We start from the raw sequence: 20538 nt of genomic DNA, 5'->3' as shown, positions 1-20538 counted from the left end.
GTTTTTCCGTTACCCATGTCCACATTTTCTACCAGGGTATGTTGGCTTGTAAGCATTCAGTGTGTAACCATCCATCTTCTTGCATTTCCCCTACTCCCTCAGGACCCAGGTAAACCTTTAAATGGCTTTAACAACTCTCCTCTCAAAAAGTCGTTGGGCAGCTGTCTGCAAGGAGTATAAATCCTTCCATTCCCCACCATCCAGTCAGAGCTGAAGAAGCTTCTTGGAAGAGAAGCTAAACGTCTTCAAAGAAAAACAAGCAAGTCCAGCTGCCTCCTGAAAAAGCACCTTTGGGACAACCATGACCTGGATGAGAATCTCCATATAGACATTTCCCCTTTTCCTTACTTTGAAAGGGCTTGAATAAAGGTTTTTGGATTCCTAAGTCCTCTCTCTTTGTCATTCATATACACACACATACAAAATACACAAAAGCTGAAAGAAATACTATCAGCCCATCTCTCTGCAAGGTCATTTAACTTTCTTGGGCCATATAGTTCATTGAACTCAATGCCCCAAGCACTAGTTGAGTATATTCAGTCTTGTGCACTGATGTTAAAGATTAAGTGCAAGGCTGCCAAAGAAACTCTTTGGATAAACTCTCTGACTTGTATCTTCCTGGTTCTTTTTGTTTTCTTCCTGGTTATGATTCTCTCTCTTGGCATGGCTTTAAAGTGCAGAAGGTATATAATAACCAAGAGAAATCATTGCCCGATGCTTATCTCATTAGGTGCCTGAGCCTCCAGTTAGAAGCTATTAGAAGTACTTGCTAGGATATGATCTCTTTTCTGTAGTGACTCTACTTCTATAGAATAATATAATTTCAAATAATAATTCCCTGTATCTCCAATTACAGACCATTGTTGGCAGGAGGTTGTTAGGAACTGTAGTTTGGCAACGTTTGGAGGTCATAGGTTCCCCATATCTCCCCATCCCATAGTGTGACTCTGCCTAGCAAACTCTTAATTACTGTTGGGGGGAGCAGACATGACAGTTTTTTAAGATACACCAACAAATGCACATACATCAGACATTACCTTATTTCTTATTAGGTTTGTACAGAATCTGGATTCAAAGGACAAAATGTGGTACCTGGGCACACATGTAGGGACCACCTCAAACCAAACACATCTTTTTACAGAATGTTTCCAAAGGGTGTAATATTTGAATTGACATTCCAGGAATATTTTTGGGATTTATTTAGTGTGTGGGGGTGGGTGGGTGGAATGAACAAAACCAATGTTGTCTTATAGCTATACTGGGGCTTTTAAAGTGGTAAAATAGCTTTTATGGCATCCCAATTAGGAAGTTTATATGGAGAGGAGAGGGGAGGGGGAAATAGAGAGAGAGGAAGGAAGGAAGGATGAGAGAAAGAAAAAAAAGAAAGAAAAGAAAAAGAAGAAAAGAAAGCCATTCAGCTTTGGAGTGATAAGCTGTTTCCTTGTATAGGCCACTGAGTTCAGTGAGTTCATCTAGTCCTCCAAGGACAAAGCTTTCACTTTTAAATGGCAGGGAAGAAAAATAAACCAAACAAGACTCAGCAATATATTGCATACCATTTGAAATCCTCTCTGTGCATGTGAAAGAACTGCACAGCTGTCCCTGCCAACAACCACCCACGTGGTAAAGAAACAACAAGAAAATGGTCTAGATATAGTAATGCTTATTCATCTCTAAAAATTGTTGGACCTCTGGCAGAATCCCTTTCTGAGAAGAGTCAAAAGCCCCGAGGCTGGGGAATATAAAGTGGGAAATGGAATACTTTCAGAAGCTTAATTAAAAAAAAACCATTATCAACATCGCCTTTATGAAATAGATATTTTTCACTTGATTTGGAAGTGTAGTTCCTAGAATACCTGGGCGACAGGCTTGGGGAGTTCCAATCTCAGCCCTGGACCTGGAGGGATCCAGGCTAAAGACGGTTGATCCAAGGCTAGCTTAAGGAAGATATTTGGGTTCTTGAGTTGAACACACAAAGTCTTTATGGAGGAGATGGCTCTCATGCTTCAAGTCAATCTCAGCTCAGTGACTTCATGTCCCAGGGCACTTCCTTGGTACAGATGTGGTCTGCCCCAGCCTTGTTCTGGAGTAGCCGTGAGTGACTGGAAAAGTGCCACTACCCAGAATATGAAAGATTGGATTCAAGAAATGTGTAACTTACTCATGAAAAGGCTATTTGTTTTCTGACAATCAAAAGTGACACTGTATGTTTCTCTTTGGCATAGATCGTTGTTATAGGAAAATGTGACCTATTTAGGTAATACCCATGAATTTAGGAGTTAATTATTTAGGCCAGGACTTTTCAACCTTTTCACCCATTGTACCACTTTTAGGATATGGTAACATCCGAGTACCACCAGTCGCCTAGCAAGGTGTCAAAAACTTGATGACCAAAAAAACAAAAAAAAGGAAAAAAGTGCTGAAGTACAGGTAGTCCTCAACTTACAACAGTTCGCTTGGTGACTATTCGAAGTTACAAAGGCACTGAAATAAGTACCCCCCAAGCCTCAGCTGAGCAACACACCTGCCTGCCTGTCCAGCGGCGCTCTTCCTCCTGTCCGAGGTTTTCATTGTTGTGAGCATTTCTGTTGAGGATTGGCAGCAGGGGTGGGGTGGGGGGTGTTTGGTTTTTATTTCCCCCCCTCTGCTGGGTGGTTGCAGCAGGTTTTGGTCACTTCACATGACCCTGGGGCACTGTGACTGTCATAAATATGAATCAGTTGCCAAGCATCTGAATGTAAATCACAAGACCCTGGAGATGCTGCAACATTCCAGCTGATCGGCGCTTCTGGGCTCAGCAGAAGCGCCAGGATCAGTGCTGAGCTCCAGCTGGAGCCTGGTGCTGATCCTGGTGCTTCCGCTGAGCCCTGACAGCCCTGCAGCTCCAGCCGTCTCTCGCTCAGGCTTGTGCAGTGCTGCCACCAGTTCAGCTGATTTCCTACCCCCGCTACCACTTTTCTAGGACGGTCGCGTACCACCTGCCAGGTGCCCATGTACCACAGGTGGTACCTGTACCACTGGTTGAAAAGCCTTGATTTAGGCCTTTTCCTTTTTGGCATATTTTCTTTTTGTTTTGGTATTATAATTAAAATTAATTAGTTGGAAGGTACTTATATTAATCGCGTTTCCCTATATTATTATTATTATTACTGTTATTTTAAAAAAAATGCAATAGAATTATATACAATCATTTAAAAAGTTAAAGGTAAAGAAGTCCCTGCAGATTTTACTCCGCTAGTCATTGCCAACTATAGGGGATGATGCTCATCTCCGTTTCAAGGCCACTGAGCCAGCACTGTCTGAAGATGTTTCCATGGTCATGTAGTTAGCATGATGTCATGAAGGGCTGTTACCTTTCTAAATGTACCTATTAATCTACTCACATTTGCATGCTTTCAAACTGCTAGGACGGGAGCTCACCCCATTGGGTGGCACTCCATTGGGTGGCACCAATGTTGTCTTATAGCTATACTGGGGCTTTTAAAGTGGTAAAATAGCTTTTATGGCATCCCAATTAGGAAGTTTATATGGAGAGGAGAGGGGAGGGGGAAATAGAGAGAGAGGAAGGAAGGAAGGATGAGAGAAAGAAAAAAAAAGAAAAAAGAAAAGAAAAAGAAGAAAAGAAAGCCATTCAGCTTTGGAGTGATAAGCTGTTTCCTTGTATAGGCCACTGAGTTCAGTGGGTTCATCTAGTCCTCCAAGGACAAAGCTTTCACTTTTAAATGGCAGGGAAGAAAAATAAACCAAACAAGACTCAGCAATATATTGCATGCCATTGCAAATCCTCTCTGTGCATGTGAAAGAACTGCACAGCTGTCCCTGCCAACAACCACCCACCTGGTAAAGAAACAACAAGAAAATGATCTAGATATAGTAATGCTTATTCATCTCTAAAAATTTTTGGACCTCTGGCAGAATCCCTTTCTGAGAAGAGGAAGCAGTCAAAAGCCCCGAGGCTGGGAGCTCACCCCATTGGGTGGCACTCAGCTCTTGAATCTGGGCTGTCGGCTTTCCAGCTGACAAACCCAGAGTTGTAACAGTTCAGCCACCGAACCACCCATACAATCATATAGCTTTGCAATTTATTTTTTAAAAAAACCTTCCCATTCTAGCCTATAATCCAGGGGTGTCAAACTGCCAGCCCACGGGCCGGATGCGTCATCCGGAAGCCGTGCCCACCCCATTGCCAATGGCAAAACTGTCCCAATACATTGCGCGACGTCACGAGTTTGACATGTCTGCTATAACCACAGGATTTTCTGAAACTGTCCCATTCAAGTACTAATTGGATTTATTTTTCTTAGGGGGTCCTTCTTAACTATAGTCAAAATGGCAACACATACAGCTTTTACAAAACTACTGGAGAAGGCTAACATTGTCTTTCTTTCTCTTAGTTGCATTTTAAGGGCAGCTACTGGTACTTGGACTTTATTTTGGCTTCTGTTATATAACAACATCCATACAGAATAAATTTACGTACAATATAATCACACTCATTCAATAGATGTCATGTTTAGTCCTGCCCTCAGAATCCTTGGCCCATCTGCAATATAATCACTATCTGGAAAAAATGAGGATGGCTGGCTGGCTCAGGAATTCTGGGAGTTGAAGTCCACAAGTCATAAACGAGCCAAGTTCCCCACCCCTGGTTTAGGCCATCCAGAGGCTCTGCATAGAAGTTGCTCATACTTTTGGCTATTGCCGATCTGCTGCTGTTGTGTAACTGGTTTCATCATCCTTGGGCCAAAAGCCACCAATAAACACTCCACCTTGGCCTAGCTCTCCAATCACAGCTGTTTGCTGTTCCCCTGCAATCTTCCCCTGGAGCCTATCAGTTTTCATACTCATTCAGGGGATATCCTTGGCCCCTCTTTTGTTTAATAGTTCTTTCCCCTTTAATAATCCAGGCTTGGCATTTTATTCATGTAGACATGGAAAAGAAGTGGAGGAAGCCGATTACTGCTTGCTGCTTCATGTCACTGCCTTGTATTTCCATACATGCCGCTTAACTAGAAATGCTAGCTAGGCCAAAGTTTTCTCACAATCAATTATTTCTTTCAAGTATACCTCATTGTAGCCAGTTGTCCTGAACAGAAACAGTAACCCAACAACCCTGCTTTAGCAACAAAGAAAAGTATTATTACTAGAGAATAACTTCACTTTTAAATAAAACATTTATGCTTCATTTCCTCCTCCCTTTCAACATGGTTTGTATTACTGCACTAAAATAGTTGCTATTTAAGAAATTACATTGAGAAATAGTGATGGACACAAAGAGTAAAGCTATAAGATTTGGGGGTAACAGAAACTGGTAATGTCAGTCTTCTCAGATTCCCCCCCCCCAATTTATTTAGTGTAAATTGTGCAGCCCTGGGATTTTTTTGATGGTCTTCCCTCCAAGGCCATCCTTTCACCTCTCATCCTGTTTAGCTTCTGAGCCCAAAGTAAACTGGGTGTGGTCATGGGATGAGATGAGGGGATGTGGATCAGGGGTGTCAAAACTGGTAGCCCCATGGGCCAGATGCGTCATGGCAAAACTGCGCCCACCCCATTGCTGGCAATGGAAAAAAAGTCACGATATGTCACGACACATCACGTGACATTGCGAGTTTGACACCCCTGATATAGAGGAAAGCAATTAAAATATGCTTGTATGACATCAGCCAGAAAGCCTTTAAACAGTGTTTGAATTCTTCTATTAATGTTGTTGTGATTATTATTAATATTTAAAAGGCAAGAATAACAGGATATAGTCAGTCACTCTGGAAAACCCATCTGGGACTTAGGATGCCACAAGGCAAAAGGCTCTATTTGTACTCTTTTTGTTTTTGGAGGAATTACTGCATTATCCAATTAAGGTTGTTGCACTCATTATTTACATCTCTCAAGTTACCTTCTACGTTAGAAACAGAATAGCAAAGAATTATGTGTTCTCCTTCAGAGGCATCTATAGAATCAGTGTTTCAGCAGAATGAGGAAGGAAGCATCCCAACAGGAGGCAAACTCCTCCTGTGGTGTATAAATGTACATTTTGACAGCACATGTAAGGCAAAACTTGTTATATTTATTTTACTCTTTGTCCCCTGAAGACCCCAGAGATGTCAATGTCCAAATGTCAATTTCGATTCATTAAAATATACGCAGGCCAAACAAGTTTAAAAACTCTTAAGGATTTTGAAGGCCTAAGTAAGAAGAAGATTGGGGGTTGGTTCAAGCATTGTGTGTGTACATGTGTGCATAAGAACTCACCTGACTAATGAATAATGATGAAAGTTGTATAACTATAAGAGAAAGGAGATTCATTTACAGGAAACACATGCATATTATAGGGATAGGCTACATTTCTTTGTACGTGTTTGTACCTGGGAAGAAAAACAGAAGGAAGTAATCTGAGATTAGTAGACTTTTAGACAGAATACATCCTTACCTATCTATACTTTACTTCCCCTGGCGATTAATAGTTCATTAAGCGCTGAGAGGTTATTAATATCCCACCTGTCTACTTATACATTTGGAAGTTACCCTTTGAAACCTTACCATTTGACTTTATATTATGATTATCCTATCCAATTCAAATGGATATCACAATCTAATTGACTGGGTGTTGACTCCTATGATTCAGATGTTAGCCAAGGATCTAAGAGTCATAGAGGTATCCAGTAAAATAAATATCGTTCCAAGTCTTTTGCAAAATTAGTGGTGTCAAATCCAGGAAGTTTTAAAATTATTACCATTACATTCTGATACAGGAAACAAATCTGTGCAACACCCTTGACACTAGAAGGTGTGTTATTTTATTTTATCATTGCATTATCCCTTCCCAAAGGCTCTGTACCCTAATGACTGGAAAAGCCCTCTCCCCCATGTCAAAATAATTCCCACAAGTTGCCTTGATTTCTCCCCTGTAGTTTGGGGGGGGGAAATAAAAATCAGTCAAAAGGACATGTTGTAAAACAGCATTTTTTCCACTAATGTTCTCAAAAGGGAACACTGTTTTTTTTCTTATATGCAACTCATAAATCAATTTTTATCGAGACAAGTGCCAAATTTTACTTAGGTCTCAAAGGAAAGAGTCTTTTGCCTTTAGTATATGAAAGCTGGGGGTTTTCTGACTAGAATATGAAAAAAGGGGAGATAATACTCTCCCCCCACCATGCCATCTTAAGGAACAATGGCTTACTTTTCAACACAGTAACTTCTGCCATCATTGAGACTGCTATTTCCTGTACTTCAGCCGCTGGTCAACATCTGATCATGGTCTTAACTGAAGGTATGGCTGATCTAAAAAATCTAAGCAGGATCACACCTGGTTACACTCCAGAGACAGACTAGGAGAAAAACTGAGTTGCAGTCTAGGCTGGAAAGTCAAAAGAGAGAGAGGGAGAGAGAGAGGGGGGGGGGGAGAGAGAGAGAGATGGCAACCCAGAAATCCAGAGTTACCAAACTTGGGCAGTCTAAATGTGCTGGCCTACCAGAATATGCCATAAAAAATTTAAAGGAGTTCTTAGTGGTCTCTGAGCTTGGTTGTTTGTTGCAGACATTTCATTACCCAAACTAGATAACATCATCAGTACTATTAAGGAGTGTAGAAAGCAAACCTCACTCAGCTGCTCCCTTAATTGAGATCAAATCCCTCTACTAGCACAGATGACGTTACCTAGTTGGGTAATAAAATGGCTGCAAGAAAACCACCAAGCTTAGAGAGCACCAAGGGCCCCTCATTTCAACCCTGAGTTGCTAATATTCTCCTTTACTGGTAAAACAAATTAAATCATTCCAAGGCGCTCTCTTTCAACCCATCAAACAGGATTGTTGTGGGGGAAAAAGAGGAAAAAGGAGCTTTCACCATCTTGAGCAGGGGTCTTCAAACTTGGCCCTTTTATGACTTGTGGACTTCAAGGGCCAAGTTTGAAGCCCCCTGACCCTGAGTTACTTAATAAAGTAATAAAGCAATAAGGGCGAACTAAAAATCAAATAAGCAGTTAAGTCAATAAATGGCAGCTGCAGGGATGTGCTGATGTGACGCGTGCATTCGACTGGAAGAAGAATTTCCCTTTATTCTAGCTTGCAAAATACAAGAGGTTTCCCCCCCCCCCACTTTCTCCTCTGCCAGCCACCGCATTATTAACAAGGACGCTGCGCCATCTGCCGGTTATCGCCAGCATCACAACTTGCCAACATTTTCCATCTCCCGCAGTTGTCCGTCCTCCTCTAGCCCTCTTTTGGGCCATACCAACTCATACTGAGGTGAGGGGAGTTGATAGCTGACCGTCCTCGGAAGTTGCGTCTTTCCTCGAACTGAAAGCTGAATCCGCTTCCTTTCACTGCGTCTCGGACGAACAACCGAAGGAGAGAAAATAAGGGAGAGCCTCAGCCAAAGGGGAAACCTCCCCATCGAGAAGGAGTAGGTGGTTTAGTCCACAACATGGCGGCCACCATGAAGAAAGCGGTGAGCGAGCTGGGGCGGGCAGGAGAGCGAAGTCGGGTGGACTGGTGGCTGTTCTACTGGCTTACTTCCCCCCCCCCCGGTGATGCTTTCGCCGGCGTTTTCCTCAGTGCAACTTGAGGAACGGGAGGAGGCTGAAGAGCGTCCGGAGGGGAGGCCTTAGGCCCGGACAGGCGGAGGCCGTGAGCGGCGTGATCTGTCCGAGATGGAGGCGCGTTGAAGGGGCTATTAAGGGGAAGTGGTGGGGGGGAAGCCCCAGTTTTGGCCCTGGAACATCCTGAAACGAGCGTAGCGTCCGGTAAAGCAGCCTCTACTCCCAACCTGGCGCCCTCCGCGTTTGAAGGGGGATGCGAAATTGGGCAGCGGGGAGGCGGGGCCTCATTTGGGGGCGTAAAACTTGTATATCCCGCTTTGCGCCTGCAGAGGGCGCCGTACAGGTCAGGCTGAGGGGCTGCCGGGAGTTGTAAATCGTCAGTGCCTGAAGCATCAGGTGATTCTGATTGCTGTCTGAACTAGGCGCATCGGGGACAGGGAGTGGAGACCACAAGGTAGTCCTAAGGCTGAGTGGATGGAAAAGTTTCCAGGAAAAAGGCATGAGAAGCCACTCCCTGATTCCCCCAACAAATAAACTAGTCTGGGAAAGGTCAAGGCGTCCAGCTCAACTGAGAAGAGATTTCGTTTTTTCCTTAGTTTGGGAATGCATGCAGTCTCCCACCTTTTCCAATGTCAAAGTCTCGTCTTATGATGTAGACTCCCCCCTGTGCACCTCAGTAAGTAGCAGCACTCTGCTGAGGCTTGGAAGTCAGGCATTGGGGGACCTGGTCAGTGCTATTGGTGAGCTCCTTGCAATGCTGGGTGCAAGCTTTGCCGCTGGTGCGATTGTGCACTGTTTTGACTCGCGGCTGAAAACCATTGGGGTAGTGGTTCAATTGTTGGGCTGGAAAGTGGGAAGCTGAGTTCTAGTTTTGCCTTAGGAATAAAACCAGTCAGGGCCAGTCAATTTCGCTCAGCCCAACCCAACTCGTAGGTTGTTGTGGGAAAAATAGAACATCCGGTACGTACATCACCTTGAATTGTTTTTTTTTAAATGTAAGATTAAAAAAAAAATAGAGCAGGGCTTGTAATCGCAACCAAACTCAGAGAGCACCAAGGATTCCACAGCTGAAACATATACATATATTCTCTTCTATTGGAAGATAAAACAGAAACCAAAAAAACCCCACAACTGGGAATAAAGCAATCGTGAATTACTCCCTACAAAAAAGCTTTCCAGGATATGAACATAAACTTATTAGGATGAATTCATTTGCCAACACTTTTTCAACAGAGCCTCAGATTAGGAGACTTTACCCTTTTGTTAACCCCATGCTTAGAAAGTGTTACTGTTTTGTGTATTTTCTATCTAGTTCTTGCTTTGGATTTAAACATACTTCAAAGTAGCCTCTGTGTTGGCTGAATGTATTTTATTAATCTGGTTTTAAGAATAAGTTATGATTGGGCAAAAATATTACCTTTAAATATATATATATATACGATTAACGGTTACCTTGGTAGAGGACAGGAAGGCCTGGAGGAACGTTGTCCATAGGGTCACGATGGGTCGGACACGACTTCGCAACTAACAACAACAACAACAACAGTTACCTTTAAATATATATATGATTAACTTGTGCTGAGACAAGTTGTCATTTTACTTTGCAACATGTTATAAATAATAAAATAATTAAATGTTGAGCTGTGACTTTAGGGGCAGAGAATAGAATCTTGCTTTAAAAATATGTGGATGATTCTCAGTCCAGGTAAAGTTGTCTGGGAATTACATTGTGGCAACTGGACCTATTTTCTTTTGCTTTGAAAAGTTTCACTGCTTATCCAAGTAGTTTCTTCAGACTGAGCACTTTGGTTAAGGGAGCCCTATATATCCTCCAGGATGGTTTCATTTCTCACCTAATCTGAATAAGCTCATTAGGTGAGTAGGCAGAGATTTGTTAAGAAATGGCTTGCTCCTAAATCCTTTGTCCTAGGTGGGTGGTTAAGTTATGCTTTAAAATCAAAAGCATAAAAGGAGAATATAAGTTTTCATGTATTCCCCTACTAACGTTTTAGTTATTTGCTTAGTTTTATTGGGAAAAAAGTGATTTTTCAGTAAAACTAAATGATTTTATAAAACTTTTTAATCAGTATTCAAGGCCAGGTTCAGTCAAACTGCTGTGCAATAAGCAAATGGCAATCAATGCATAACTTTTTTTACCATCCAGATAGCATAGTGTATATAAAATAATATTTGTAGTTCAAAAGAGAGCATTAGGTTGAAGAAATATGTATTAGATAGTCTATCTAGACTGCACGAGTTTGATGCTAATCTTCAGATTATTTTTCTTTGCTCCAAATTATTGGCTGAGAAAACTGGTTCATTCTTCCATCTTATCCTGTTCTTCTGCCCTTTTTATTTGATTGCTTTATTTTTCTAAGTAATAGAATATTTTGTGGAGTTCTTGGTGCTCTCTCTGAGTTTGGTTGCTTGCTTGTTGTAGGTATTTTATTACCTGCCTAGTTAACATTATCAGTGGTAGTAAATGGGGGTTGCTCTCTTTGATATATACAATAGCTTGGTATTCCAGCAGTGGGGTGTGTATGGTTTTCTCCTTGGGAGTTCCTTGATTAAGATACTGTTTTCTGCTTAATTGTTTGTCTATTGTTAAGGCCTGCTTATTTGTCTTTCTTCCTTAGCTTTTTGTTGTCTTTTTGTCTTTCTTCCTTCTTAGCTTTTTGTTGTCTCTTTTGACCGACCTGAAAATATGCTTTATTTCTATGTGTCTGTCTACTGATGGCCGATTTGTCTGCCAAATGTCCAGGAATTGCCTAGTGTTTTTGGATTTAGTTTGGTCTAGAATGCTCATTGTTTTCCACTTGAAAACGTAATTTGAGTCTGTCCATGTGTTGTGAGATTAAGGAACTGTGATTATTTTTCTATTGCAGTTGATTTATTGTGTATTTTCTATTTTTATGGACATAAAATTTTGTTTATTCATTAGTCTATCCCCTCTATCTCCATGCCATACCAATTTAAAATATTGATACAGTTCAACTATAGCATGATAACATTAAGCCATAATGATGTTTGCTTGCCTTTTATTGTCGTCTGAAACATCCGTTGAATTTAGCATTATATGCAGACTTAAGCTATTTTGGTTTGGTCAGCAAACCATCACTAAATATGCCCTACCTTAATGCTATATGTGAATCAGGCCACTATGACTTATTTTGTTTGTGATCTCAGCTGTTTCCTATGGTTACAATTGTGTATGCAAATATCCTAAGGACTTTTCCTTATACTCTCCCTTTACACCTTGTCTGTCAATGTTATACTTTCATTCTGTCAACATCTTATCCTTATTGAATATGTAATCACTTCCTGTTTTAGAACAACCTGATTATTCTCTGACAAGCTGAAATAATGGTGTGTATGAGGTAACCTAATTTAACTGAAAAAAGTGAATTATTGTTCACATGCAGTATATTTGAGAATATATTTTTTGTTTTTGTACAGGCAGCAGAAGATGTTAATGTTACTTTTGAAGATCAGCAGAAAATCAACAAATTTGCTAGAAACACCAGTAGAATTACAGAACTAAAAGAAGAAATAGACGATAAGAAGGTAACTGAAATCAGACAGTTCTCAAATCATATCAAACTCAATATTTTTTTTCTGTAAGATAATTGGCAAAAATATATTTGCTCCAATCCAAATTTATGCTGTAGTTCATTTGAATGCCAGTGTCAGAATCCATTTATATCATATTCATAAATGGAATGTTTCAAACATTATTCCATGGATTCTGCCATCTCCCGAAGAGAAGAGAATAGATGTGTATATAGATGATATTCAGGAGAAATGGCTATGGTACAAATAGTAAAAGCACAGGTTTCTCTTACTAATTTAGCAGAAAGGGAAGAAATTTGCTGCAGAAATATTTCTTCTACCAGATTATAATATTATGGGCATATATTTTTCCTTTTGGCAAATTATGTTGGGTAAAGTTTGATGTGGCTTCAAATTGGCTACAAAAGTTTTCAGAATTGCTGGGAGTTGAATGGTATACAAATGCAATTAACTATAATCTCAAGATAGTAACTCATCTTTTCACAAAATTAAACATAGCCGTATTTTAGTTTTTCCCTGAAAGAGAGAGAGAGAGACACTCTCAGTATTCTAGCTGTCATATTCTACATCTCTCTGAACATTGAAACTTTTTGTAAGGATGAGCCAGCCACCCACCTATGTAGTTAAGAGAGCATTTTAAATCTAAGTAAGGATTTTGTCAAACCTATTATGAATGTGTAGAAATTAAAAACAAGCAAGTCACCAAATTGATTCGTGAGACTGGGTGTTTCAAAATCAGTTTAAAATCAACTGACCTTGAAGAGTTATATTGACAGTTCATATGCCATTAAGAGATGTCACTGTATTTTAGTCACTTAAATTTGTCTTTTTCAGTGTTGAGAGATAGCTGGTAGGGCTAGCTCAGGAGTGTCAAGCTCGCAACGTCACAATGGGGTGGGCGCAGTTTCGCTATGATGCATCTGGCCCACAGGCTGGCAGTTTGACACCCCTGGGCTAGCTGGTTCTAGTCTTGAATTTTGTCCCAAAGCTGTTTCTTAGATAGTCACACCTAGTTTAGAATTACATACATACATGATTGTTTGTGCTTGAACATAACATAGTTTATCCTAAGTTGAATTACAATCCATGTCATAATGATGGCTAAATTGCTGGAAAAATAACTTGATTTCTTAAACACAGAAACAGCTCCAGAACCTGCAAGATGCTTGTGATGACATCATGGTGCTTGACAATGATTCATTATTGATACCATATCAAATTGGAGATGTCTTCATTAGTCACCCCCAAGATGAAACAGAAGAGATGTTGGAAGAGGCAAAGGTATGTTCTGTTCCTTGTGCTACTTCTGTGGCTCTTTTAAGATGTTGCAGCAAGAAAAGATGGGGAAAATTGGCCAATATTTTCTCAGGTAGTTTTCTTCTGTTGTATCTAGAAATGAATCACTGGTTTTTCTTGCTCTCAACAATTTCTCAGCATCACAGTTTAAAGACATTGATTTGTTGTTGTTTTTGTTCAGTCTTTCTGATTGCCAACTTTCACAGCCATGAAAATCATGACTTGGCAATGTGTATCTTTGTCATCAACATGATGTTCTCTGATATTGAGCATAAGATTGGTTTTTGCACACTATTTTTCAACCTCAGCAAAAGATTCTTTTTTCCAGCCACTAAAATAGTATAATCAGCGTATTTATATATTTTTTTCCTGGCAATGTTAACACCATCTTCTGTTTCTTTCAATCTCATAAGTTTAGCATATACGCTGAATATGTAGAGTGACAATATTTAACTTTGGTGCACTACTTTTCCAAATTTTGAATTATTATTTTTTTATTTTAATCCCATTTATATCCCGCCCTTCTCCGAAGACTCAGGGCGGCTTACAATCTAAGCACAAATCAAATGTGCTTAGCAATAGCCTTCATTCTATGTATATGCCTGCTTATTAGGGCTTTCGCCCCCCCCCCCCCAAGCGGCATTATTACAAAGTCAGCTTATTGCCCCCAACAATCTGGGTCCTCATTTTACCTACCTCGGAAGGATGGAAGGCTGAGTCAACCTTGAGCCTGGTGGGATGCGAACTTGCAATAATTGCAGGCAGCTGGTGTTACTTAAGGAGGCATTAGCCCACTGATCCATCAAGGCTCTATTAATGGCTCCATATTCCATTTTAATGGTTGTTTTCTGGTTCACATAGTAATTCATGCATAGTGTTGTCCAGAAAAAGCAGTCATGCTAGAGTAACATTAAAACACCCACGGTTAAAATAATAACATACATAAAACCTTCGAGTTGGGTGAAACATTTTTAAGTGTGTAGATCAGGTAGTCTGATGGGTTCATATTTTTAAGAACTGTCTATAATTTGTGATCTTCTGAATCAGCAGTCTAATCAATAAAGGGAAAAAAGTTGTTTTAGCTGTTAACAAATACGCTAATCTTTAAGGTGACACAGAATCTTTGTTGATTTTGCTGTAATAGATGAATGTTTGGAAGGGAAAATGTTTCCTTGCAATCTTTACCTAATATTTTTCCATTTTTTTTCTTTGCCAGAAAAACTTACAGGAAGAAATTGGAACTTTGGAAGCGCAAGTGGAATCCATCCAAAGAGTATTATCAGATCTTAAAGTCCAGCTTTATGCAAAGTTTGGCAACAATATAAATCTCGAGGCAGACGATAATTAAATAGGCATAGAAATAGTATTGGATGTTTTTGTATTAATTATTTTTGCTTCATGGTAATTTTTTTGAGAAACCCCACTTTTCTTTAAATTTCATTTTTATTTCATGTATTTAATTACATACATTCTTATTTATATGTTTAAACAAACTTGTCCAAATTCTCTGGTGTGTTATTGAAGGTGGGTGCTTAAAGGCTTTCTGAAAAAAGTAATAAAGCTCACAGAAATACATTTTTCTCTTTTCATGCCTATTATATAATTACATTTTAGAAAAAAACACATTTTTAAAGGTTAGCACGAGAAGGTTCATTGCGAATAAGCACGAATTACAAACCAGTTTTAATATTCAGCAGAAATGATCAAAGATAAGAAAACTTAAAAATCAATTCTGTAGAGCAGCCTAATTTGATAGAAGATTCTTTCCAAGAGGAAAAATATACACTTGCAAACTATATGCTTTGTTGATTTTCAAGTATCATTTAACTCAATCTCAAGGAGGAAGTTTGGAGTAATTTTAAGCAAGAAAATTGGCATTCCTTTGTTAAAAGTGAACATTTGTGTTGTGAAAAAAACCCCAACATTTCGATTGTTTTTCCAAAAAAAACCCTTTTAGGGAAAATCAGTTAATCATATAGTTGAATAAGTTAAGCCATGTAAGTATTTGTCTTCCAAAACAAGGAAGTTAAATGGTCAAATTATCTATGTCACCTTGAAGATACAGAGAAGCACTGCAGTTAAGATTTTATGGAAATCAGGGAAATTCATTCTGGCAGCAGTCAAGCCAAACTTATAGTGCAAATGATGTAAGGAATTAAATTAGATCCATCTTTACATTTTACAACCTACAAATGGATCCAATCAGCTTTCCTTAAGTCTATAATTGGTGTTCCCAAAAATGTGTGTCTAATGCAGCCTTGAGGCTAGAAGACTTGCCATATATATTAGTGGTATTAAGCCAACATACAATACGTATAGAAAATCCTGTAATAATTTTAAAAATTGCTAAAATCAGACTATTCATAATTCTTTGTACTTTTTAGCAAATTAAGTTGCTGTTACTTGAACAGTCCAAAAGATGGCACTACAGTACTGGCAATCCCAAGTCTCGAGAAGAAAATTATTGCTCTAAAATGGTTTGATTTGGCAGAGAATTGCTAATAACAGTTTTGGGGTAGAGTTATAAGATTGTCCTCTGCTTTCCTTTTTGTCCATAACAATTAAACTAGTAAGATCTACATGGATTTCTACATTCCATTTACAGATATAGTGGTACCTTTGTACTCAATTGCTTTGAAACTCATAAAATTTGGTATTCAACGCATTTTAACTCAGAAATTTTGTCCCAGTACTAATTTGTCAGCCCCTGCTGCCTTGTAACTCACTACATTATTCCTTATGGGAAAAATTTGCTTGCTACTCATCATTTTTGGTACTCATTGCACCTCCCAGAACCAATTAACTATGAGAGCCGAGGTACTACTCTATGTAGATAGATTTCACACAGTTGCAGAGGCAAGAGGTTAATAATCGGTGAGCTCTTCTTTCAACATTTAGCAATAATGGCCTGGGGAATATGGGAGTAACAGGTCAGCAATAAATTAGGCTTACTAAACTCTTCACGCACATAACACTTGTCAGAAGTGATGAAACAAGATAGCATATTCAATTCTGGCCTTTCCAAAGTTAACATTTAATTAAATTTAGTTGTAAATTAAAATTTCCACTTTGATTCAGAATTAGATTTATTCAATCTCTGTTCCCTAGCAGCACAATTAAATATTTTCTTCATAGGAAGAAGCCAGGGATGTGCATTTTGAAAAGGCAGAACTATTAAATGGACACAAAGGTTTGCAACTTTTGACTTCTCTAGATTTCATCACTTGCATTTTAATAACAGCCTCGGATGTGTGCTGAGAGTATTACTTCACAGAAAAGTTAAACTTTAGATGTTCTAGAATGGGGCTTTTGTAAATGCAAACAATCACTTTAATCCTCTACCCACAAGCTTTTCTAAAGAAAGGTGCCCAAAGTCATATTTTATAATGCTGCGAGATGCACAATGTTTGAATGACCTTAAAAATGTTTTTGAATTTGAGACAGAGCCATAGATAAGCTAAGTGTTCACTGGTTGTAGGTTGTAATATGGAAAATCCTGACTTAACGACCATTGAATTGTTTGAATTTGCAGCAGCCTTGGAAAAACAGACTTAGGATCATCTTCACACTTAACAACTGTCGCAGAATCCCTGCAGACAAGAGATCAGATTTCAGGCACTTGATAACTGGCATGTCTTTGTGACAATTGCAGCATTTCAGGTTCATGTAATTACCATTTACAACCTTCACAGGGGGCTTCCAACAAGCAAAGTCAATGGAGAAACTAGAATTGCTTAACAACCACATAATTTGCTTAAGAACTACAGCAAAAAAGATTGCAAAGTTGGACGTGACTTTCTTAATGACCACATTGCTTAGTGATGGAAGTTCCAGCTCCAATTGTGGTCATAAGTCAAGGATTAAGTATGAAGTCGAAAGTATGAACAAGATGTTCCAAAATAAATACAATATGTCTTGAGAGGTCAACTTGTGTATAACGAGCTAGAGAGATGCAACTGGTAATAAAGGACCCAATAGATATAGTAACTACTCAATCTTGAATGATCTCAAAAAGCTAATCAAGTTTTCCCCCATTTAGAAGGTAAGCAATTCTCAGATGACTTGTATCAATATCAAATCATAATCCCATCAAATGCAAAGTATGGTTTTTTTCCCCAGATGCTAGGGCAAAACATCTAATGACATTCAATAAGAGAGAGAATCGTCTTTGGTTTCTTTGCTCTCACTGTTCTAGGTAATAATAGTAATAGCCAGTAATACATCTTTTGCATTTCCAATTAGAAATGCCAAACTGAAAGTCCTTTCTCTGCCTCGACTTATTTTTTTTAAAAAAAAATGTCTTTACTATAGTATTTTTGTTGCAGAATATTTATCTTAGGATGATCATCTCAGTGGTAGATTGGGAGTCAAGTTTATCATTTTCTTGTTGACTGAATATGTGCCATGATACTTGTAAACTAAGACACCAAGCAGGCTTCAGACTATGGTAATGTTTAATACAAGACAATAGTTGTGCTTTCAGGGCTTGTGTGTGTTAGCAGAAAAATATCTGTGTCAAAATAGAAGTTAACATATCAAAAGGGAAAGACCACTAGATGACAGACACGCTATCCATGCAAAATTGAGGCCTAGCACATTTAACAGTTGCCTGATCTCGGTGTAAGAATAAATTGACTGTTGTTCTAACCAGCAAGTAACATTAGAAACTTAACAAATGGGATTCCTGATTATGTCATTTGAAATAACAACAAAACACTGCACTAATAAGGAAAGTATTTCATTCTATCTTCAACTACCCCGTTTCTGTTTTGGCTACAGAAATGTCCATGTTTCACTATAGGAATGAGTGTTCTCCATTCTCATCATTCAGTCAGGATGATGAGCACCTAGTAAAAAAAAAAGATACCACAGGAAGCTGTAAAATTGAAGAAAAGCTGGAATATATTGTATTTGAGTTTTACAGATGGAAGTTTTTGCCTCTCTGAATTTGCATGTCTATTGACTCAATAGATAATGTGTGGTTCTTTAAAAAAAAGCATCATAGGAAACTAGTTGAAATGTTACTTAATGGGTAAAAACAGATCTGGGAGAAAGGACTTGTCACTTTTCTATGAATCCCATCAGCCTGAACCAACATAGCCAGGGGTGAGGGATGGCAGTCTCTGGTTTTTCTTTAGTTATTGTTTTTTATTATTATTTTATATTATTACTTGATTTTGTTCTACTCTTGTTGCCGTTAAACCATCTTGCTGCTCAGAAATCTTTCATTAGAATGGCATAGAGGCCCCAGTAATTTAACACACACACACACACACACACACACACACAGAGAGAGAGAGAGAGAGAGAGAGAGAGAGAGAGAGAGAGAGAGAGAGAGAGAGAGAGAGAGAGAGAGAGACCTACTTGTATGGATAAAATGATGGTAACTGTAGAATAGTAACATTTGGCAAGCTGGAAGATCCCCAGCCCTGATATTGATTGTTTTAGGTTGTATAGCCCTTTTTAGACTTAGAACTCCTAACTATAAAACAGCGATAATTTTACTAACTTGTAATAGGCTGGTGATGGAAATGACTATTATTGTATATGCCCAAAAAGATTTAGGTTTTCAATTATAGAACTACAACTATGGAGTTGGCAATAGGAAAAAAAGGCCTGTATTTTTTTCAAAATATATGCTACAATTTATCCAGTGCTCTTTAGGAGAATAGTTATGTATGAGATCATAGTACATGAAACACATAGTGTTGTCATTTTCAATGGCATTCCAGTTACTTTCTTCTCTAAGCCTTATTCAGAATTTAACATAGAATTAGTGGAACAAATGAGGTGAAATAAGCATATATCTTTGCGCTGACTGGAGGGAGGGCTGCTTAAGGTTATTATTGGAAAATGATAATCAGCTTCATTAATGTACCACTGATCCAAATGGACAAATAAGAGAGAGACAAGGCTTCTTCAAAAACTATTAAAATAAAATACATTATTTATGTGGTGAATTTAATAGTCATCGTTGGAGGGTTCAGATTGGTCATAAAAAATGAGTGTGATTTTTCTCTAGTGGATTAATTATTTAGAGCAACTTACTAAATCATTCTCATTTCCTCTTTCTGTTTTCCTGTAAGCATCCAATATTTGGGCCTCTTGCCGATTGCATACAGCTTGGGTGCTCTTGATCAGTTTACTCCTGATTAGGGAAGCAACTTTTTCTAAAAATTAAATCTTCATACTTTCTAACCTGAGATTCAATTTGTGTTGGTTGTCAGAGAACTTCCTTCCTTCCTTCCTTCCTTCCTTCCTTCCTTCCTTCCTTCCTTCCTTCCTTCCTTCCTTCCTTCCTTCCTTCCTAATCATCTCAGCTTTTCAATGGGGGGAAGGGCAGGGAAAGGAACCAAAAGACCATATTTTTATGGAGCAATAAAGCCTGACATAGCTTTATTCTTTTAATTGTTTTTATAGCTAAGTTTCATATTTTACGTTTTATCTATTTTTAAATTAAGGATTGTTTTATTACTGCATAACATTCTTGGCTTCGTCAAAAAGTAAAATAGTCCAATAATAATATCAACTGCATTGATACCCATATTAACGTAAGTCTCATATTAATTATCTCTTTCATTATTCAGATCACTAGTTTGAACAATTTGCTCCAGGGGGTTTCATGGTCACCAAAGCTAGCATCATTCATTCTGCAACCAGGGACATCCCAGTATGACTGACTGTCAATAAGGGCCAGATAGTAGTTGCAACATTTCTATTGAAGCTTCGCCTCTTATTTTAGGTCACCATGCCTTGACTTCTAAATAGAATTTCAAGAATTACAGGCAAAAGATTAAATTAAAATCTAATCAAAATCAATATTTGAAATGATAAAATATTGATCTTCAACTCTAACAGGAAAGCATTCTAGTGTCTGTAGCTGCTTCATTTTTGGAAAGGATGGAGTGAAAAGAATAAGGATGATTGAGATTTGAAGTCTTTTAGCATGACAATAAATCTATGAAATATTCCCCTTGCACCTCCTCTAAGGCAAAGCTACCACTCAACTTTCAAAGTCTCATTGGCAATAAGAGCTAAGATACATGACACATGTAGTTTCCTTCAGCTGTGTAAAAAATGTTCTGAGGAAAAGGACTTGAAAACTGGCATGATCTCTGGTTCATACAGGGTT

At 38.7% G+C, this 20538-nt stretch overlaps 1 protein-coding gene across 1 annotated transcript; it reads left to right on the top strand.

Annotated features, from left to right (window-relative positions):
- The first annotated feature begins 8331 nt into the window (after nt 1-8331).
- Nucleotides 8332-14981, top strand: PFDN4 (prefoldin subunit 4). Its single transcript, XM_081325957.1, has 4 exons — nt 8332-8449; nt 11997-12104; nt 13251-13391; nt 14623-14981. The coding sequence occupies exons 1-4, from the start codon at nt 8426-8428 to the stop codon at nt 14752-14754; spliced, it is 405 nt and encodes a 134-aa protein (XP_081182083.1). The 5' UTR covers nt 8332-8425; the 3' UTR covers nt 14755-14981.
- The last annotated feature ends 5557 nt before the right edge of the window (nt 14982-20538 follow it).

Source organism: Vipera berus (assembly GCF_964194415.1).
Source record: "Vipera berus genome assembly, chromosome: 3".
NCBI lineage: Eukaryota > Metazoa > Chordata > Lepidosauria > Squamata > Viperidae > Vipera > Vipera berus.
The sequence above is the reverse complement of the archived record's forward strand: the minus strand, read 5'-3'. Positions and strand labels throughout refer to the sequence as shown.